The sequence below is a fragment of the Cotesia typhae genome, unplaced genomic scaffold, assembly GCF_013202065.1.
Source record: "Cotesia typhae breed Kobodo isofemale line unplaced genomic scaffold, CoteBio_Ctyphae contig_48, whole genome shotgun sequence".
In the NCBI taxonomy this organism is placed as follows: domain Eukaryota; kingdom Metazoa; phylum Arthropoda; class Insecta; order Hymenoptera; family Braconidae; genus Cotesia; species Cotesia typhae.
This window is the reverse complement of record NW_027423756.1, coordinates 9086599-9110833: the sequence shown is the minus strand read 5'-3', so window position 1 is coordinate 9110833 and position 24235 is coordinate 9086599. Positions and strand designations below refer to the sequence as shown.

General features: G+C 29.2%; 1 protein-coding gene across 2 annotated transcripts; it reads right to left on the bottom strand.

The window, feature by feature from the left end:
• Window positions 1-363: 363 nt before the first annotated feature.
• Wdp (Leucine rich repeat protein windpipe) lies at window positions 364-11427 on the bottom strand. 2 transcript variants are annotated; one of them, XM_074246653.1, is made up of 3 exons: window positions 11057-11427; window positions 6160-6214; window positions 364-3842 (listed from the first exon to the last, which is right to left on the bottom strand). In XM_074246653.1, exon 3 carries the CDS (start codon window positions 3759-3761, stop codon window positions 1407-1409), a length of 2355 nt encoding a protein of 784 aa, XP_074102754.1. In that variant the 5' UTR covers window positions 3762-3842; window positions 6160-6214; window positions 11057-11427; the 3' UTR covers window positions 364-1406. The 2 variants fall into 2 exon arrangements, with proteins under 2 accessions (XP_074102754.1, XP_074102755.1); XM_074246654.1 differs by lacking the exon at window positions 6160-6214.
• Between the last annotated feature and the right edge of the window lie 12808 nt (window positions 11428-24235).

Genomic DNA, 24235 nt, shown 5'->3' with positions numbered 1-24235 from the left:
TTAATTATTTTTCTGTATGATAAGTGATGTAAGAAAAAGTTTCGAAATTTTTCGGATATGAACTTTAAATAAAAGATAAAAATTACGAAGGTCATGAAAAAAAAAGTTTATCTCTCATCATCAGTCGTATTTGTGGGAAGGTTCTATCATTAAAATATTATTATGACAAATGTCTTGTAATATATTCAGTTGTAAATGTTATCATTTAATTGTACAGTAAACTAACTGTCTTCTTTTGTTAGATATTGGATTGACATTTCATTTAACATGTGTGAATGAACCTTCTTAAAAAAAGTATCACTCGTCACAAATAATTTTTTTTTAATTCTCAAACTTGATCGGTGAAAATAAAAGAAAAAAGAATTCATTTACATATTTATTCAAACTTGAAACCTTTCCTAATATGTCTACAGAGGAAAAACACTTGCTACCACCTGCCGGAAAAGTCCCGGTTTTTATATTATCTCTTTTCTCACTTATTCTATTTTGGATTGTATCTCATGCTCTGTAGCTTATCTCATCAATATTATGAATATACTTATATTAACATGATATATCAAGTACCAGAATGAAAAATTCAACTATTTACAACAAAACAAATTCTTAATTTCTTCAAAAACATAAAGTCCTATTTTTCTGTTTATTTATGTTTATAAAAAAAATTTGATAAAGATACTTTACTGGACGTGAAATAATTCTTTAATTTCTCTTTTTCACGGAACAATCCTGTTGAATAAAAGGATATATTTAAAGGTAATAAATGAGCATTTATAATTTTTTAAAATTCTGTGATTAAAAATCGATTAATAATGTTTTTAATAGTCATTTAAAACTAACAACAGTATAAATAATGCCTTGTTATAAGACTATACTTGGACTTAAATTAATTCAATTAAATATAACTAATTATATTTTAACATTTACATATTTATAGAATTGAACTTTCTCTAAATTCATTACACCTACATCTATAAATATTCATCAAAAAAATCTATATAAAAAATGTATACATATATATTCATTTAAAAAATAATTTTTTAGAATATTGACATTTACGCTAACTTACAATCTTAAAATCAATAATTAATTAATATTAATATTAATCAATAATAAATTAAAAATTATTTTTCTACTTAATTTATGAAATCGATTGCGCGAAAAGGCTTTCCAACAACAAGCCACGGCAGTCAATATAAAAATATATCTTCAAGGTCGTCGTAATTATTCAACTAATTAATCAATCAAATAATAAAAAATAACAAGAAATTTAAAGTCATAAAAGTCTTGGACCCTGAAGAGCAACGGAAAAAAGGGTCTCCTCATCATCACATTAATATATTAAATTAAATAAATTTAAACAATATAATGTAATCGAGGAATAGAATTTGAATTGCCAAAAATAATCTTCAGGTCTTGACTAGGTTCTCGCCGGCTTTTGTTCTCGTAATAAGTAGAGGCGTTTTTGGTACGCTGTCAGGAATATCTTGAAGAGTTATTTTGACGCGTTGAGCACCAGGACTACCAGGCGGCTGAAGATCCTGATTGAGTCGTAAATTTGACAGCCGTGAGTGGGATCCAGATGAGGACAGGGAGTCACGGTTGCCGCCACCATTAGCCATAATCTCTCTATTATTCGATACTCTAGGATACCGCATTATCGATGGATCTGGGGACAACTGAGACGTAGTAACTATTTTACCATTAGTCCCATCCTTTTTATGATTATCATTGCTATCAATATCACCCGGAGAGAACGATTTTCTCGGAGGTTTCACAGGATCCACGGATTCGTTGACTGTGCCAATGTACTTGGCGGTCGGTTCGTCATCGTTTATCTTTATACCATTATCACCTTTACCGGAGTTCACTAACGGCATACTTTCAGGCTTGTTGCTGTTCCCATTAGTAGAAATCTTCGGTTGTGTCGAATTCACAGTGTCTAGCAGTGATTTCCTTAAGTCCTTTAACTCTGTTCCATTTTCAACATCATTATTGTCGTCGTGATCATTGCGTTTGCGCCCCTTTCGGCAGAAACTCCCCTTGTAAGCCGCAAAACCTATCAAAGTCGCAAGTACGGCCAACAGAATTGCAAGAACCACATAAGAACCCATTCCTTTTTGCGTTTCTTGCTTGTCGGCAGAAGCATCTGTCCCAGTAACGTCAACCGGTGATTCAACCCTTACCTGTCCAAGCTTACCATCATCAAGAACCCCCGGTTTGATACTTTCGTTCTCCACTGGAACCACTTGTACTGGCGTGATTACCTCTTCTTCTACTTTTTCTTTCGGCTTTTCTTCTTCCTCAGTAGCTTCAGATGTCGCTTTAATAAATTGCTCTTCCTCAAGATCTAATTCTTCAGTAGTCGAAGCGGGAGGTCGTGGAGTCGTGCCCCAGAGCATCCCCCAAATAGAGCTAATTATTCCTGTAGATTCGGTCGTTGATGTAGGCACCGTTTCACTAGTGTTATCTTGACTATTGTCCATATTTTTCAGTGAGTCGTCTTCGTCCCAAGTTATGTGAGGAATTTCGACCCCAGAACCTTCACCAGAGCCCTCAGTTACCCAAGGATCATCAGCGTCGTCATCTCCGGAGCCTTCTTTTTCCCATAGCTCCCCGTCTATGTCTTTATCTTCTACTTTGTTTTTATTTTCTACTTTGTCTTTATTTTCTACTTGGTCTTTATTTTCTACTTTGTCTTCATTTTCTTCTTTGCTTTTATAGTGTTCAACTTCATCTTCTTCATTGTTTTTATCTTCTCCTTTGTCTTTATTTTCTTCCTTGTCTTCAACAACAGCCACGGTGATTTCTACGGGGATTTCCGTCGTTGTTTCTAAAGATGTGGACACAGTTGTGGTAGTAGAAGGTTTCGAATGTTTTTCAGTATCTTCATTGAAGAAAATTCCGTCGTCTCCATCTCTTTGACCGGAAGTTGTAGTCTCAGGTGTCAGCGACACTTGAACGGGTATTGAAGTTGTGGTGGAGTGAGTTTCACTTTCTGATACTTTTTCCTCGTCATCGGGTATATCTTCGGGATCTAATTCATCAAAAGCGTCTCCAGAGCCTTCACCGGAGCCTTCTTCAGCCAGTGGCTGATCCATTTGCATGCCATCGAGATTGTCGTCGAGCTCATCGGCCATACAGACTTGATAGGTTTTCAATTCGATTAATAGTTGTCCTTTCAAACTTTCCGGGGCATTACAGATCGTCTTCTTGGAAAGAGCGACCCCGCGCTTAATAATACTGTCACGTAGTTTTAGAAACTCACAATCACAGTTGAGATTGTTGTGGGATATATCCAAGTGCTTCAAGTCGTTAAGAGCAACTACGTCAGCAGGAATTTCTTCGAGCAAGTTTTTTTTTAAGTTCAAAGACTGAAGGTGATCTAATCCCTGAAGAGTGCCAGGTGACAAGTGGGTCAAATGGTTGTCAGCGAGGTCGAGAGTCCGAAGACTAAGCAGCTGACGAAAGCATCCAGGATCTAATTTCCTGAGTTTTCCGTTAGACAAGTCCAAGTGCCTAAGGTTAGTGAGATGCGCGAATGCTCGATTGTCCGCGGACAAATGCCGCCCGGCTGATAAAACTCTGAGACTTTTCAGCCACTGCAGTGGTATTTCTTCAATGGTATTCACGTCCTCGAGATAGTGACACCGAGCCAGGGTACCATTTTTACCGAGCGTGCAGAGTCCATTGCTAGGCCTTGGCTCACTTAGTAACACCAGTGTCAGCATAAAAACAACCAGCGAGGATTCACGTGCTGACATTTTATTATTTATCTTGCTGTCTTTTTAATTTTACTTTTTTTCATCTAGATAGTGACGTTGTCTCGTCAAGCTGCTGTCGATCTGAAATCAATAACAGATAAATAATTATCAAGGAACGATTTATTGAAAAAATATACATGAATATTAGTTAAACTATTATTAACTATTAATTATTTATATTCATAATTGGTTCCCGGTTACAGTGTTAGTAGGCTAATGAATGTTTGAGAGCTTGTAATTAAAATTATTTATATTCCAAAGGCTGTAATTATTGTACGAGTACCCATGAGAATTATTTAGATTTATTGCATAATATTTATTAAGAAATATGATTTACTGGGTTGACACGTTATAAAGATGTCGTTTCGAATCACTGATAAAGTTTGCTGCCGATATCGATAAAAGATATCCCGATGATAAAAAGTTTAGTGATTGTGTAGACTAACAAATATAATAAATATTATTTTCATTATATGAATTATGACTAAAAAATTGTACAGATGAAAAATTTTTAAGGAGGTACTATACAAAATCACTTTTCTTGCGGTGCTAATTTTCGAAATATTAACAATTAAAAATCGTACATCTAACATGTATTCCCTATCCTGACCGTAGTTAGAGTGAACATTTTATTGAATAACCAACAGTACCTCTTTAAATTAAAAATTATCCATTTTTGCTGACCTTTTTTATTTATTTTTTTATCCATACGCATCCAAAAATAAGCATTTCCATAACCAGTGATTAACATAACAAAAGCGTTGATAATGATAAATAATGTTTGAAGTTGAAAAAATTTTCTCCGAAAAATTTATCTTTTATAATAAATGCATTTGAATAATAGTTTTGAATAAGCTAGCTGTACTATAGTGTATCTATTTACAATACATTTGCATAGGAAGCGACCAAACTGACACGTATACGTCAATAATAATTTTGTAGACACAGAGGCTTACAGTCCACGTAGTGTGAGGTTTGAATTGATAAAAAAAAAGTTATTAATAATAATAATAATGACGATGGGAATAATAATAATAATATTAACTGTGCAGCAGTCGTGTACAGAAAGGAAACAAATATTCGAGAAAGACAAGTTATTACAAATATAAAGAATAATGTTGACGAGTATTACTATGAACTAATAACATACGTTAACTTGACAATCTTGTTTTTTAACTTTTTTAAACATATATTACATTGAAACGCGATGTATTGCGCTTAGCTATGAATTGAAACGTTTTTTTAAGATAACTCTACTTGCTGATGGTATGTGAGACTAGAAACTATAATTACAATTGTTACTAGTAACAATTCGATTGTAGTTACTGGTTATTCTTTATATTATATTCCGATCACGAATGATATGTCGGATCTTGTTGGGCGTGTATTTAAAAGTTTTACTTGTGTGTATTGATATATATTTATGAAACAAAAATAATAATAATAAGTGTCGACAATATCCACCGTAGTACGAATATCCGATTACGCATATCGCAGAAGAACAGACAAGCAAGTTTTATTCGCGAACTCGAAAGTCGAAAGTGGTTTGGCCTCTAGTGTCCTCGGAGATCGTAAGACATCTCGCAATAATATTTATTAGCAACTAAAAAAATATGTACAGATAAAAGTATCAATGAAAAATTTATTCGAAATGAATTTTTAGTTAGAAAAACATTGCTGATAAGCTTTTGTTTATATTTGTTATCGAAATTTAAATTATATGTTGATGGCGTAATATGTAAATGTCGTAACCTGCGAAAAATTTATATTGCAAGAGATAGTGAAATTAGTTTATTATCAGTATTAATTATTTTAACTGGATTATTTAGTTTTTTATTTTTTTATAAAATTTTGTCTTCAAAATAATTTCAAGTGATAATTTTATTTATACTTCTGATCAATTTTAAAATAATTATAGATAGCATGAGCCTTATAATTTTACTTTGTTCATTTCTCGTGGGTTGCAATTGAAGGCAACATTACAATTTTATGTGAAATTAGTAAAATTAAATCCAAAAATTTTCTCAACTTAAAAACCACATCCCACATGAAATCCATAAACCTATCACACAATAAAAAAAAATTAATTTCTCAAATTTTGTTACTCACAAGCCATCAATAGTCTTTTATAATCTTTTAAGTATCGACAGTCAATAAATTATCATATAGGTAAAGTAAAAATATACGAAAATTAAAAAAAAATTTTCATTTAAAATGCCGACAATTAAATTTTCGAATTATATTGACTTGATAATAAGTTGAGTAACAAAATTATCGCGATATAAAAATACTTGTAATAAAATAATCAAAACTAAATGATTATAAAAGACATAAGCATAATATATACGGTTAAATAGATAATTAATATTAAAATAAATTAGAAATAATGACAACGTACAAATAATTTAATTCGACGCAGTAGAAGCTGGACAACGATTTGTCTTTGGTGGCATCTGTAACAGATTGACAAGACTGTTTTATTTAATCTGTAAACACTTAAGTGTCTCGTCTTATTTTATTGTCGTAGAATAAGCATTTGAATAAAAAAGGTGTGTCAAGAGCTTCAGCTTCATCTAATGAAGGTAAGTGGTTCACTGACAATTGGGAGAAATTTCTTCGGACAGGACAATAGAGTTTTTTTTTTTTGTGTATTTAGTAGAGTATGAGAACGGTGGTTAACGCATTACATTAAATATAAAAATTTATTTTTATTTTCATTCACGACTCAACTGTGTGGGATAAGATTAACGGTACTTTCTATAGCTTGTGGTCCAGTTTTACCACTTGCGCTGTGTATTGGTTATCAAATTTTTTTTTTTATTAACGTAATATCATCATTAACGTTGTTATCTTCAATATTATGAGACTTATTAATAATTTAGCCTTTCCTTTAACAGCAGCCATAAAGGATAAGTATCGGATTTTTTTTTTTAATGATATTTTATAATTGTGTATGTTTTTTTTAACGAATTTAATTTTTTATTATATTAATTATTTACTGATCCAATTAAAAATCGATCTGATAAATAATAATCAATTTGTTTACTTTGTCTAGTTTTCTTGTACAATTATTTTAATTCTATTGATGATAATTATTTTTTATTACTATCATTTGATATTGCAAGATACAGATATAGATGTGTGTTAGATAAGCGGAGCAAATAAAAATTTATTGGATGTAGTTAAGTATGTTATAAATAAAGATTGCTAGTGTTTAAATCGAATAACAATTCATTATAAATTATTAAGCTTAACAGACAGTACACGAGCACGTAACTCTCACTCTTGAGCTTGTGGGCTGAGATCGTGGAAGGTAAATGTTACATTTACAAAAAATGTAAATAAAAATTACACTAAATAAAAAGCATTTGGCCCACTCAATTTACCGCTAAGATTTATTGTAAATTTATTTTTAAAGCTAAATAGCAAACCACTATTTTTAAAAATTTAAATAAATACTGTAGTCTTTGAATTTATGAGCAATTATACTTGTTAACTTTTTTTAATTATTTTAATTTTATAATAATACTTTTCTACTCGGCAAATTCTTGTTATAGAAATAAAAGATTAAAAAATTTTTCAGTGTCAATATTTCGTATTACATTTTTTTTCTACGATATCGATCACAGAGATCATGAATTTTTCATAGATTATTGTAAAAGGCTTAAAAAAAATGTATGTTTGGGATTCAATTGAATTCTATTGACGAGATGTATCTTGAAAAAATCAATAAAAACTGAGCGTTTATTTATAGTGACGGTAATAAAATTCCAAGTGATGTAATTTTAATTTTTATGTTTCAAAGAACGTTTTAAAGAATTAATTCAGCTCAGATACCTCACCTAATAATTAAGAACGTAATGAAAAAACAATTACATATTTATATATTTGTAAGTAAGATGTAATGAAATAAAAAATACAGAGTTGAGGGTCAGAGGGCATCAATGCCCTGAAGCATCGGCATTTGTAATCACGAGCTTGATACAAACTAACAAGTATCGACGCGAATATAATAACAACTGAACCACGTTCTCAGTACTTACTTCTATTCGTTATTTTTGCTTAACATACTTAACAATTTATACTAACAATGACAATAATGATGATATGTATACGATGTATTACTTGTTAGTCATTTAAATACTATACTTATATTCATTGATATAAATATACACGTTCTAAGACTTGATGACAATTAAAAAGCAGCTATATATGCATCGCACGTAGTTTAAAACACCGGATCATACATACAGTAACTCGTGATTTGTTTTTCATTTTTAATAATAGAGTACTGATGAGTTGTAAACAATTTTTTTTTATTGTTTTCTTGCTATTGATTTGAAAAAATCATGTGAGATATGAAAAAATAATTTTTTGTAAAACAGTAAAAAGTTTTGCCAGTTTTATAAAATAAAATTATCACGAAGCAATATGTTGTTTTTTGAATAAAAAATTTATGAAAATTACGATTTTGCTTATCCCAGAAAAATGATCCATAAAAGGCAAATTTGGACTATGAAAAATTGCGGTTTTATTTTTGATACTTTATTAATTAAGATATTGACTACCAATTACATGTTACTTGATGTAAGTTTTGATATTCAACAATTACACGGGTAAAAAGTAATAAGTAATGAACTATCAATTATTTTGTGTAATGATACTGATACTTATGTCAAGTTCAAGATAACATATTAAAAAAATGTATTTTAATGTTACACGCTTTGACTTCAGAATACGCGTTAGACATCAATGGATTAACATACGCGTCGATCATGCTCTTGGCATATCGCCGATCGATTTTGTTCCCCCAATAAATTCCACCGAGTTCAAAGTCCTTGTCTATATTGTATATGACTAATATAAATAATACTTAAATATTTATATAAATCCTTGAATTTAAAATTTTAAACATAAGCTAACATTTTTTAATTTTAATGTCACTTTCATAAAAACATTAGTCCTTCTATAAAAAAAAAAATTTAACCCAAAAATAGCTAAATAAATTGTAATAATTAAATCGCACATAGATGAAACCAACAAAAAATATAAGCAAACAAATTTAAAGTGACCTCTCATCTTGCCGAAGACATATGATGTCTCGACTTATCATTTGTTAAATTGCGTCACTACTTATATACATAAAATATAAATAGCTCCTATATATACACATACTTATGTATATATAAACCTATAATGTATAGAAAATTAAAACAAAACGTACAAGGTCACAGGCTTAATGTCGAAATTTTAATTGTCCTGTTGCGTTCAACATAAATATATACGAGCAAAAAATTTATATTTATACAGATTGCTACTGCGAGAAGTAACTCCATTAGGATTTAGTAATAATAATAATTAGTGGCTGTACTGTAAGTATGTCTGTACCTAAACTATTATGTAATTACCTAAGACTGATGCACGTCGTCGCTTTTACTTGTTATATTCTATTTGTTATATTGTACAAGTTAAGTACGAGGGCAAACGATATCCGAAGACTCGACTGATAGCACGAAAAAGAAAAAAAAATTTATTCAGCTATACACATTTACTTAGCTTGGTTATTATTTGACGAGTGTTAACTACATTTATGTATACAATACATATACGCAGGCTATTACTACACTTAAAATCATGTAAAATCTTATCTTTAATATATAAATTTAAAAAATTTCTAAACTGAGTCTATTATTAAGATTATCGGCTAATTAAAATTCTTGTTTAGTAATTTAAGCTTTCAAAATCTCGGTAAGAAAATTTAATAATTTTTTTTTTAACTAATCAACGGAAAATACCAACAAATGGCTTTAACTTTTAATAGATACAAATCAACTGGATGCAAGTCATCCAATTATTTGAAATGAATTTTTTAGGTAATAGAAACCATGAACCGAGGACAAATAAATGTTAACGATAATGATAATGATAATAATAATTGTTACGGTTATATATGAATAAAAAGGTTATTCGGAGTAAGCATTACGGTTTATACAATAAGTAATATTAATATAATTTTTGGTAAATGCCGGCGCAAGTAGCTCTTGTATGAACGCTATAGCCACCGCACAAAGTTTTGCCTTTTATGGTTCAAGAATGCAAGCATGGGCAGGCCGTTATTTTTACCGGTACTAAATTAAATCTTTGTAAATGAAAAAAAAAAAAAAGAAAAAAAAAAGCAATCTCGCGAATTGTTTAAGATCTATTTATAATTTACAACCGTTGAAGTTTATTGTAATTCAAATTTACTTTCCAATAATTACAGAATCACTTAATGATGTAATGATACTTCTGTGAATAAGTGAAATCATACGAGTATCTGCGTACACTTATTACACCGTGATCAGTGACCAGATCAAATACACGTGTTACTAAAATTGTAACTACGAATTTAATTTTTCGGTTGGCGAATTCTCAACTATTGATTAAAATTAGTGATTCCTAGAGCCAGGAAGTTCGTGGCGTTCAAATCTTAGAAACATATTTTTTTGAACTAGTTCTAGCACAAGAACACCGCAAACTTCCTGGCCTAAAAATTACTTATTTGCAAATTTAGGAAGTGTAGTTAGTAACTGTGATGAGAAAACCTGAGAAAGTGATGCTATCGATGGTTGCGATGTATCAAATACAAAATATCAAATATATAAATATATAGATATCATGGATATATAAATGTACTTTACAATAATAATAAATAAAAATAAATAAAAAATCCGATGAAGCAGAAGACGTCTTTCATTCTCGCCTCAATATCATACGTCTTACATCTAATACTTTATATATATATATATATATATATATATATATATATATATATATATATATATATATATATATATATACCGGAATCACGATATATAGTATTACGCGACAACTTGAGTAGACAGACATATCATACGCGACTAAATAGCAAAAAAAACCAATCCATGCAGCATTTAATTTTTTTTAAACTCACTTTGCCTGTAAGTACTCCCGAGTTATTTCCATTAGCTCTAAAAAACGTCAGAAAGGTTTTTTTACGTGAGTGGGATCATGAAAAATATATATACCCAATAAATAAATAAATAAATAAATAGATAAGTGAAAAGAAGATGAGATGATATTATCGTAAAATGAATACGCAAAGATTATAACATAAAGACGGTTGGATTATGATAGAACGACGGAAGCGACTCAAGACCTTGACCTGATCGCATGTTTCTTCGGGTCCACTTAGAGTCCTTCGTGCAATTATATCGATAAGTGAAAGTGAACATCGTAGATGTGAAAATTAAAAAATAAAAATAAAACTCACTTACCATTAAAATATTTTTCATTACATCAGCATGAAAAATTTTTATTAAAAACTTTAATAAAAATTCGAACAACAATTTGATCGATGATTGATTTTTGAATAAAAATTAAAGTGTAATTAATTTGGAGTATAAAATAGATTAATCACTTTAGCACTTTGGACACTGGGTAATTAATGCATGCACGTGAGGGAGATTAAATCCAAGCGGCAGAACGCGCGGTTTTCCAGTCAATCGCGAAGAATCAATGTAAAATCGAAAAAGCGATACAATCTATCGCGAAGCAAGTCCAAGTAAGAACTGCCGCTTAGCGCGAGTAGTGTCCACCACCGTGCGCTCAGTACGTGTGTATTAGTAGTAATACTCACTCACTCACTCACTCTTGGTATCTCGCCTCTTCTTTTTCCTTCTCATTTATAAGTTACAGTGATCTCTCATACTCGCAACCAAACACAACACAAGACAACACACCACACCGTTCTCCAACTACTATAACAGTGTATAACAGTGTACACTACATGACACTCCTCAACAGCAGGCCAAACACGCTCAAAACGTCCTATCCTCTCATGGGTCTTTTATACCCCTACTTGTTTGACTTGTCGGCTTATGTCCTCTCTTACTCTTTTAAACATATTTCTCGCTCACTCCCTCCCGTATGTCACCCTCTCCCGTTCCCTGTCTCCCTCTCGCTCCCACTTATTTTATTCAAGTTTAATGTATATAACTAACGTATCGCTACTCCACCGTGTAGGTATGGTATACTCACATCACATATGTGATACTGTCTGTGGTTTTCTCGCTTAACTCCTATCCTTTGCTTTTGTATTAAGCATCATCACATGTTATACTTACACGTACAAAACTCAAACTCATATCACCGGAGTTTCCGCGAGCGAGCGACCTACCGATAGCTCTAGTAGGTAATCGTGATCGCTGATTTATAAGATGTCTACAATAGAACCATTTGCAGGAGATAACCACTGCGAGTTGTTACATTCACTTGAGGTGGATTGAATTCCAAATAAAGGGTATTTAAATTTTATGGGTTTTAACAGGAAGACTCAAGAGGATGCCAAGTCTCTAGGTGGTCACGTACTTGTCATGCCAATTTATTAAAAATATTTTCTCCTTCCAGGGAGGTTAATTAAAGGTTTAAAGCATTTCTACGGTGATAATAAAGAAAAAATTTTGGGAAGGTAGAACATGAGACATGACGAAGAACGTTTGGATGAAAATATTTTACCTGAAACTTGGAACTTTATATTTTAATTTTGTTAAATATAGTGTCTGACAAGATGCAATAACACCTGTATGCAGAACTGGAATAATAGAAAGAAAATTCAATAAAATGAAATCGAATAATAAATTTTTTTAAATGAACATTTGTAGTATTAGTGTGGATAAAAAAACAAAATGTTTAAACATTTATTAATAGACATTGCTTAAATTTAAAAGTATTCATCAACTCGTTTTATGGAAATTTTTTGAAGTGAATCATTGGTAAAAACTAGAAGCAATATCAGTTAATTCGGAAATTTTTTTATTATAATAATTTTATTGGGAAAAAAAAATTCAGGTGCGGCAACTTCCTCGAAAAATGATAAAATAATACGATTTTTATACGAGTTTTTTAATTTATGCGTGTTTGTTTTGATTATCTCAAATATTTTTACTTTACTTTCATTTAGAGGATTACTTTAATCTTTACATATTGATATTTAAAGAAAATAAAAAAAAAAAAATTATTCTTGTAAAAAATTAATAAAAATTTTTCGTCGAGTTTAAGATACGTTTTTAAAAAATATTTCAAAAGAGAAGAAAACATGATTTTTCAGACCGTAAATAATTGCACTTTTCGATGTATTTATATACAATTACACTCATATTATTTTAATTTTTAAATGTCATACAATCAAATGTTATATAAATATAAAGCAATAATAAAGCGTCTCAATTGCACCACAAGTAATTTCGTAGGGAATTAAATTTTCTAGAATCATATCTGAGGAAAAAAATTAAAAAACAAAATAATCGGTAGTCAGTGAATGAAATTAATAATTCATTGAGTTAATATTAGAATAAATTGGATAAATCTACATGAAAAAAGACTTGAAAAAAAATGAATTATGAAAGAAAAATGAAAGAAAGTCGGGTTGAAATTCCTTTCTAAAATGAATCATCGACTTAAGGTATGTCATCATATAATATGGTAAATTTTATAATATTTTATTATTATTAATATAATGTTACATTAATAACATAAGCCGGGACCCGGAGACAGTGAGATAGGTTCGATAGGTCCGTGTATATGTATTAAAATAGTATATAGTACAGGATACATGTTATATGTAATGTAGAGTTGTAAAAACAGTAAAAGCCATCGAGGAGACACGCTTATTAGTTCCGATCTATCGTTCTTTCGCGTCACGACTCACGACTACTAGACGTACGATACGATATTATATGATATAAGAACGTATATATACACTATACCCAGTATCCTACAGCATATAGATAGAAGACTGATGTGGTAAGAAGTGTAGAATGACAAGCTACTAAAGTATTAAGTCATACATATACGGTTGGGTGTAGTGAGGTAAAAGAAGACACAATAAATAAATACCGGATTTTAAGAGGAGAAGACCGAAGACAAGGATTATTCGGTAGATCTTCGATCATTATCAAGATTGTTATTGTCATGAAAATATTTTTTTTATCTACAAATGAATACTTTATTTATTATAATTATAATTCATGATATTTTCTTAACTTTAGTACTTAAATCTCTTGTTGTGAACTGAGATTATTTTTCGACCCAGAAAACTTGAGTTGCTTAATATATACGCACCCAACTACACAACATGTCACGTATCGCATCTTCATATATAATGTCGATGTTCTACGCCTGGCGACAATGATCTAGTCTAGTAGACATGAGTTAAGCTGACCGCACGTGTTATATCTGCAGTCACTATTACAATATATATTGTTATATGTTACATGTTGTATTAAATATATAGAATGTTGAGCTATCATTATGTATCCAGGAATAATACTAAGGGTCATACAGTGGTTACGACTAATGTAAGTTGATCTAGTTCATTGACTGCTGAGCTTTTTATAAAACAATTTACATTTATATTCATTTTATTTTTTTTATGCAAGTTTCTAACCGAAGTTGAAGCTCGACAATATCGACGTTAATCTTGATGAGCTTTGTAAAAATTATATTTAGAAGAACGATTTCTATTAAAGAATTTTCAAGTTCCATTTAAGATAATTTATTCAACAGAAAAAAAATGAGTTTATTTAAAATTTTTAGATCATAAATATTTTAGAACTGTTGATAAACTTGAAGAATAAATTATTTAAATAATTCAAGTATTTATATTTATATTGATATGATCATCATATCATAAAAACTTTTTCTTTGAAGCCCATTATCATACCGCGATAAAAATTATTAAAGCTATTTTTCATAATGAAAATAATGTTTGATAAATAGTATGACATTGTGATTAAAATTTGAATTCTTACTGACTGAAATTATTCTTTTCGATTTTGACCTTCGCAAATTTAAAATGTGTAAATTTGAATTAAATACGAAACTTTGATTTCTGTTACATAAATTTATATTTTTCTTTATTTCCGGGTTACAAAACTAAGCGAGATGTATGTTGTTGAAAGAAGACAATGTTCATTGTATTGCGATAAGTAAAGCAAAATATTTTTTATTAGCATTCTTTTATTTCTCCGAGGAATAATAAACAATAAAAAATATAAATAATGTAATGTACAAGTGATAAAAAAGGGGATATATCGAGAATATTCAGTGAAGCGGAAAAGGAAATAGTAACTGGGAAATATGACACTGTACCCACTCGTCTCATACATAAATGTGTGCGAGCTAAGTGTACATAACACGGAAAATAGTGCAACGTATAAATTATGAATAAAGAATTGTGAAAATGCAAATGAGGATATTAGAAACGGGTCACATCATGAAGAAAGGTGTTTGTGTATGGCTCCGATACTAGATAATATATTTATTTTGTTTCATTGACTTTGAATTTGAATAAATTTATGGTTAATGTCAATGCGATGAGTATTTTAGTGTATTAGTCGTTTGTAATATGTATATTTTATATAGTATTAATATTAAGAGCCGAGGATAAATGAGTCGCCGCGAGCAGTTCAAAATTGTTGTCTGATCAGACTTGATTATATCCGTTGGTTTTCAATCACTATCATACATACGTCGTTATGTTAGATTGTTGAGCGATCTAAATCAATATCGAGAGACTCCAGACTAGATGACAGGTTTTTTTTTGCATGATATGCTATTTATTTTATTGATTATTTATTAAAATTAATATTGTAATTAATGCTATAACAATTTATTAATCACTTTTTTTTTTTTAATTATGAGAAATTAATTCATCGCTCTAATTTCTATTGAAAATAATTAACTGATGAATTTTTTATTCCAAAAAATTATGATTAAGAAATTAACGATTGAATGATGTAATAAAACAATTTATTATTGAAATTCAATGAAAAACATGAATTAAGAAATTTATAATTAATTAAAATTTCTTAAATTATGTAAAAAAATTTTAATCAAGAAATCGATAATCAGAATTTATCTTTAAAAAATTGTCATTGAGAAAAATCAATTGAATTTGTAATTAAAATATGTATAACCAATAGTTATAGATAAGAAATTATAATTGAAGAAAACAAAATCAACAATTCTAATGAAAAGTTTGTAATAAAAGTCAGTTAACAAAAAAAAAAAAGAATATTTAAAGTTAAACAATTTAATTTATAATATAAATATAAAAATAAATGGCCTACAAGTGAATAATAATAGTAAAATGAGTTTATTAAATGAAAGCGATTTGTATGATCCCCATATTATGAAGGGCAGTAGTGTATATGTCGTCGAGAATATAATAATAATAAAAGAGCGTAGAATAGAGCCAATATTAATAGCAAGTCACCTTTAACCTCTGAAGTTATAAGTCTTATCGTATCTCGTCAATGCATTGTGACCAAATGGAGCTAAACCCCAACTCGATATATACATAAACTGGGTACATACAGGGTAATTCAATATCACAAAATGCAGTATATAGTTGACATTAAATTGTACAAACTGGCGGATGCATGCAATTGTTGGAATCGCCCGTGTTGTACAAGTGCATCTATAGATTAACCTGCACTTACATCAAATATGACAGATTAATCAAGCGCCTCAGCCTCTGGCTATACACGGTATGTACTATACAATGTAAAGCACCAGTAACACAGTTAACTTTGCCGTATAATAAACGCCAGAACATCTATCTCTCTCATTCTCTCCCTTTCTCTGTTTTTTATTCTTTATTCCTCGTTTGATATCCTCCCCCGCGCTTTATGCGTCTCGCGGGGCATATAATAGCCCCACCCTCTTTTGTTATATTTAAACGCAGCATTGAAAGGTTCCTAGGTCAGTTCTCATGTTTCCACATGATGACATTGTGTAAATAAAAAAATGTTACGTTTAAACATTTAGATAATATTACATTTACTCGAGTCATCAGTCATAAACTCTTGACCTCTTACACACGAGCCTCGACACCATTTCCTCTTTATTTTTTTTTTTATTATAATATGTATATTACACATTATAATATATACATATTACACAACTAAATTAACTGATTATAAACTTGTTATGTTTGAAATTTTAGTTTTTTAATTTCATTTCGTTTATTTGATTAAAAAATTTATTATCATTTCTTCTAAACTTTTAAACACTCTTTATTTTATATTTAAACTCGCTCACTAAAATTTTATTTAATACGTAATAACTTTTTATCCATCAAAAATATTACTTCAGTTAATAAAGAACCGGAAAACGGGACAATAAGCCCTTTGAAATCATTCAGAATATAATTTTTAGATAAAGTAGTTTCAAAAGCTCCGAAATTATATCATACCGTATTAAAACATATCGTAAGCTACTAAAAATAATAAACTTTTATAACTCCCTATGATAGTATTCATTGAACGTGCTAGAGATAAAATTATCGTGGTATAAAATTATAACGAGAACAATCGTTAATTGTTAAAAAAAGACAGGTAATAAATCAGTTTTTTAATGATAGGGTCTGCGATCTATGGTCTGTTTTTTCACCATGACCTGATTCATTCAATTACCGGTAGGTAAAAAAATTTGAATCTTTAGTGAATGTGTAATTTTGAAAACATCTTTACTAATTGTCAATTCTAAGTGATTTTTTGTAGAATTGTGTTTTAGAAATAATTTTAAGTAGCTGATGAAGAAAACGTTTTTTTCGGCCATTTTTTTCAGCTTGCGTAAGAGTCGAACTATCAGAGAAAAACTAAAAATAACTATGGAACGTATCTTCAAAAAACTTTTTAAATCTACATTTAAAAAAATTGTTTTCAAAATACTAGATATTTGATGTTATCAAGAATCTTTTAAAATAATTGAAACATCATTAAAGAAATTACTTTTAAAAAATTAAATTTTATGAAACAACAAAATTTCTCTACCATTAATTTATAGTACTACTAAAATTATAAACTTGGACAAGCTAAAAAATGTCCTTTAAGAACAGTTTAACGAGAATAGCGTCTATTTAACACATTAGCGGGACAAACATGCATGCATTAATATAAAGATGCGCTTCGAGATTACTCGGCGACTTTCATCATTGCCGTAAGTCGTAAATAAAATGATTTATATGAGTTCTTTAAAATCGTACTAAAAAAACAATAAAAATAAATAAATGAATGAATAAAAAAGATTATAGATAAGAGGTAAATAAATAAAATGACGTGAAAAAAAAGTAGTAGCTGGTGACAAGTTGCTGTAGGAACGAAGGTACGTTGTACGAGCAAGTAAAAGGCAATACAACTCGAATCATTTAAGGTAACGACGAGGTGCAACGCTCTTGACTCGTCTACCTTTATATTTACTTACGATCCTCGTAAACCAGTGTCAAGCTTACCGGTCATTCGTTATATTACGCTTCTCATTGCACATATTATTTGTAATATAATTATATCCTGAAAACCAATCGGTCATATTACACGTCATAGAAAAATCCCGAGTATTTTTTACCACGTCATATCATTAAATTAATAATTTTAAAAAAAGAGTTCGGAGATTTAAATATGCATTTTATAACACGATAAATAGTCCGATAAAGGAATAAAAATTTTTTGTATAAAAAAATTTATATTGTTTTTTCGAATTAAACTTTGATCAGAAGATCGTTATTTAAAAATTTTTTATTCTTAAGAGAAAACAATGCATCTTTTAAATTAAAAAACACTGTTTTTAAGAATTCTATCTTCACATTTTCGGAAATTTCAAATGTGATCGTTACACTGAAAAAAAAAATTCTTGACTGGAGGGTAGACTTTCTTGGCTCAAAATAATTTCTTCTTGCTCCAAAATAACTTTTGTCTTCCTTAAAATTTTCTTAGTGCAAGAAATTTTTTTTTCTGTGTTGTCTTAACAAGCAATATATAAATTCCTTAAAAATATACCTTAGAGAAAAATAATAAAAAAATGCTTTTTCAATACTAAACTTTATCTACTGAATGTATGTGTCATAAATATCGTGAGATAACAATGCACATGTACGACGCCTGATTACTTGATAAATAATAACAAATTCCTGACAACCGAAAAATAAAATCTTAACCACTAACTAGTTGTAATTATATCTTGAAATTCAGGATATCACTTTTATATGTTTGAAAGCAAATATAAATAAACTACAATTTAGAAGAGTAATTTGTAAATTGAGCGAAAACGCCCACGTGTAAAGTTTGCTACACACCGGAGTAGGGAATATCAAATGATTCGCCTCTTAATGGACCAACTTCCCGGACACGTTGAATTTCAGCCGAGTAATAATAAAAGTCCGTGGCTTTGCAGCCTGGCAATGACATTGCCCATACTTATAAAGCTTGCCTGCACATGTGTCTATAAATATATAAAATAAATTACAAATTAAATGAAACACTGCCTAGTTCCATTCGTCCAGACAATATAAGGCTAAATTAATGAAATTATTTATCCCGAGATAGGATGAGATATATTCTATGACCTAAAATTCCAATTCCTGTCATTTTTGTTCATTTCGATTATTTTTGATCCATGAAATTTTTTTTTTGTTTTTCAGTAAAAAATTTACCCCTTAATTATTTTCTTGAGAATTTCTTGCTCGAATTTTTAATTCAATATCTGCCTATGAGTGTATTTATTATATTTATAGTATGGAAATTGTGTCGAATGAGAGATGGTAAAAAAAAAAAAAAAACTCGAGGACTTTGCCTACATTAACACTGTTCGTAGTCCAAGATCGTTTTATACAAAAATGAATCTGCGTCAGGCTGTAGCAGAGTATCATTTAATTGTTAAATATATATAATACAAGATTCTTGATCTCTGATTCTCAAACACGCATTATTATTATGATTATTTTTTTTTTTTATTACGAAGGTTTATCATCGAGTGATGCGAATATGTGTTGACAGAGATTAAATGGCGTGAGAATTAAATAGGCATTTAATAAAAGTAAATAAATAGACGGCAAATTCGTTGAGATTGACATCAGTATAATAATGGCTCTAATAAAACAGCAGTAGCCGCTATCAGTTGAGTGAACTCTTTCAAAATCTCTGAGTAATAAATTTATTGAGTTAAATTATCTCAAAATTTGCTTTATTTTAAAGCGAAAAATTATCATTCAAAGCTCTGATATGAACTAAAAAGGAATTACTGTCTATACATACAAAATTCCCGGTATATCTGAACGGCCTTACCATCAAATTATGAGAATATTGGGCCTTCTATTCATGCGGAGTGAAGTTATCAGGACTTTTTAACGTATGAATCGAAGTGTCCTTATTCAAATGCAAAAAATTATAAGATAAAGCTAAAAAAATAATTAATTATTTCATCCTATGATTTTATACTGCATATTATCCGAACATTATATATATCTTTATTACAAATATTTTGCAATTAAAAAATATTAAAAGAATTTAAATCACTTGCTTCGCAACAATGATCATTTAATTGTATGTATATTTATGCTGAGTAATAATTTAGATGCCGTTACAAAGTATCAAGATACTTAATTTATTGCTACAGTATTGAAGTAATCAAAGAAATAATTATTGATTTTAGTGATGCACTAAAAACTAATCAATTCAGTAGATAAAATATTAATAATATAATAATAAAAAATGTTTGAGACTTCAAGAAATTAGAAAATCATTGAATTATTAAAAGTCAGGTAAGATATTAGAGCCAATAATAAAATAACCGAGTACAAAAAATATTAATCAGCGTTAATATTTATCTTATGTTCTTATTTCTCTATAGTTCTATATTCAGTTCAGTTGATGAGATGAGTCGTGAGTTTAAGTTTATATAGATAACGAGGTGTATAATACAACATCAAGTGCAAATATTACAATCGCTATCAGATAACTTGACACAGATAGCGTATACCTTGTAAAAAGCTGAAAAAATCGTTGACTAAAACATTTATTAAGAAATTTACTGTAGGTAATAATATCTATTGAAATATAATAAAATAGACGAAAATAAATATAGGTAAAAAATGCTAAAATATTCCAACAATCATTAAATGTTAGTGTAACAATGTAAAGACAGCTGTTTTCTTAGCAATTGTGTAATTGCGATGCTAAAAAAAAATTAAAGAATCTGCTTAATTCAGAGTCGATGACTTTACAATCGTGAGTGTCAATGACCTGAGATTTGAATCTATGGCTATTTATGTAAATTATTCAACAGCTTGTGCTATTGCTATTCATTAGTTTATCATATTTAATGTTTATTTTTTGCAGAGTTTTATCGTTTAACAATTCTTTCATTTCATATTTTGCTTCTGTACTTGAAGCTAGACTGCTGTGATTCATAAACACCCTGATAAATATTTTTGTAATTTTACTTATTCTTTCAATTATATTGTAACATTTCTATACAACCCATTGTCTTGGATTCACAGAATCGATATGGAGTAATTAATAATAAACATTCAATACAGTATTTGATTTAACGAGAATAAAAATGATCTATTGTGAGAGAAGACTCGAGAATTGTTATCGTTTAAATAATTTGTACAAGGTAAATCATTACTTTCTACTTAATTGAACCAAGAGCGCATTCTGTTGACTGAAGATATTTGAAGCTAACAAATTTCTACGTTTTCCTGACGATTGCGACTATAGAGTCTTAACTTATCGACAGGTAGCAGTCTACAGGAGAAATTTTTATCCTACGATTTCAAGGTCAGTAACTATTGTTTCTGTAGTTGTCTAAATTATTTCCCTAATTACTATTTATTTTTTTCTTCATAAAGTATTACCGACTGGTTGAAATTTTATTTTATGAATTTCAGAACGATTTTCGGCCTGAGGGATGGTTTGATCAATTTAATTTACATTTTCATGAAAAAAACTGCATGCAGGCAATCAAAAAAATTACAACCACATAAGTGGAGGAAAATTAAAAGTGTACATCACCAATCAGCTACTCAGCAAGCTCATTGCGTTCTATGATCTGTAAAAAATAAATTAAAATTTAGTAGCTATTATATAAAATTAAATTAAAGTATAGAAAAAAACTTACGATTATTCATGATGAATTTCATGACTAAAAATTTGGATGAAGTACAAAATTCACTGAAACTCACTGATAACTTTCACAACACAAATAATAATTAACTAAACCACTCACTAAGTAAACACTTAAAATTCAACTAAATTAAATAAATTAAGGCACTACAAGAAAATTTACACATTAAATCACTAATAAAAACAACACAGTTTTAACCACTAAGCACTATAAAGAAAAAAGAAAAAAAAAAAAAAAAACTTTTTACACTGAAATATTTATTTTCACTCAATTTAACGAAAAAAATTTGTTTTTCAATTTTCTTTAATTTTTAATTATTTAAAATTTATTTTATTTTACGTTCAGTTTTTGCGCATGCGCAGTTATTTATAGAATTTACATTCCACGCTACGCTGGGATATCCAGTGATAAATTTTGAAATTAAGTAATTTCCTAATTATTTGTTATGTTTGTTATTAATTTAATTGACTCATTGAAAACACGACAAAAAAAAATTTTTTTTTGCAAAAAATTTTTTTACAAAAAAATTATTCCAACTTTCAGACGCCATGACACCTTTGTCAATGTCGGCATAAAAAATGTCTGATAATCCATGACGATTATGATATTACTAAAAAATATTTCTCAAAGTCTAATTCATTGCAATAAAGATAATTTAATGCTGTAATTAAATAATAAGTAAATAAATAAAGATGGAGTGACCATAAATACCAAGAAGGATCCAGCCAATGGCTGTGGATTATACTAAATACATGTCTTACCCGACGCCATAACGTGAATAGGAGTTTTTATTATTCTTCTATGTTGGTTTACTCGAATTTATCGATTTTTAGGTTCATACTACCCTTATTCAATTAATTGAATCTAAAAATATATAAAGAAACGTCTAAATATCAATTAAATAATATTTTTTGTCGGACGACATCTCCTGTTGCCAATTATTTTAGCGGGAATGTGAATTAGTCACTGCGCAGTTGTTTCGCGCAGAAAGATTGCCCGTGCGGTGCTGCGCTCTATAGTTCAAATTTTTGACTACGAATTCGAATTAAAAATAAATTATCGGAACTATTAATGATTATTTATCATACTTTGTTATATAATTTTTGATAAAACTTAAATTACAGGTAATTTATCAATTAATTTACAATCATCATTAACTTTTTCAAATATTTAGTTGTAACTTGTCCGCAAAGTACAACCATGAGTCATTAAACTAAGATAAAAGTTAATTATATTTATGAATAATAAATAATAATCATCAAACAGCCTCTGAAAAAATTAAAAACTGTAAAATAAAAAATTTCTAAGAATTTTAAACATCAATTTAATTTATGTACTGTAAAACAAAAATATATGCCTAAAGTTTATATAAAATCGTTTGTTTACATTTTTTAAAATGTTTATTTTATCAAAATTTAATCTATTTTTTTTTTTTTTAACCAAAACAATTGCCAGAATAATATTCAGAGTAGTATTTAAAAAAACCCCGCAAATGTATACAAATTTTTCAGTCTTTTAATTACGTCAATCTTTACAAAAATAGATCTTACGCATTTAACTTTATACCTTTAATCCAATACTACACAGTGAGCTTAAAAAAGTCTGTAATAACAACCCACGTGTTGAAAGCTATAAATTTCTGAATGGACCCATGTAAGCTGGCAGTTTGCCAGCTGACGTACTCTACAAAAACACTAAGTCTAAGAAACTCTCACTCTTCTGCAAGAGCAATCAAAGATAATAATCCTAGTAGTAATTACCCATAAAAAAAAATCAGCAGATCTTTACAGGTAAAAATAAATCCAACAATCACATAAAATAGTTTTTTAAATTTTTTACAAGTGAAATTTTTTCTTTTAATTTTTTTGAAATAATTTTATTAATAAAAAAAATTTTTAAAAAGTTTAGATGTCGGCTAATTTAATTTTCAAGTCTGTTAATTGTTCTGTCACGTATTAATTAATGCTTTGGCAATTAAAAAAAAAAAAATCTACAGAAAAAAATTTCTAAAAGCTATTGTGAGATTTTAAAAAATAATTCCATTTAATTGAACAAAATATAAGAAGAGTATAAAAAACTTAAATTCTGATATTTTCAATACCAAAGTTTAAAAGTAAAATTGTCTAGTGAGACGGCGGCCTTTTTCCTTCCATCTCCGCCGCACAAGGCCCGATAATTTAAATAACTTCCACCACAGCAACTTTCCTAATTCACCTTGTGAATTATCAACAGCAACCTGCAATAAAAATGAATATTAAAATAAAAATATAAGTCAATGTATTCACAACTATAAATACAAAAAACATGCGATGATGGAACGAATACAATACAAAATAAAGAGTAAGTAAAACATAAAACATTAAAATAAAAACGTGATCTCAACTGGTGTGTATACTTGACCCCCACCTGTCCCCACTCACTGACTCTTCGCTCTTAAATTTCAGCCAGCCGTTGGTGCGCTCTTCTGGTAGCAAACGACAAGAGTCTAC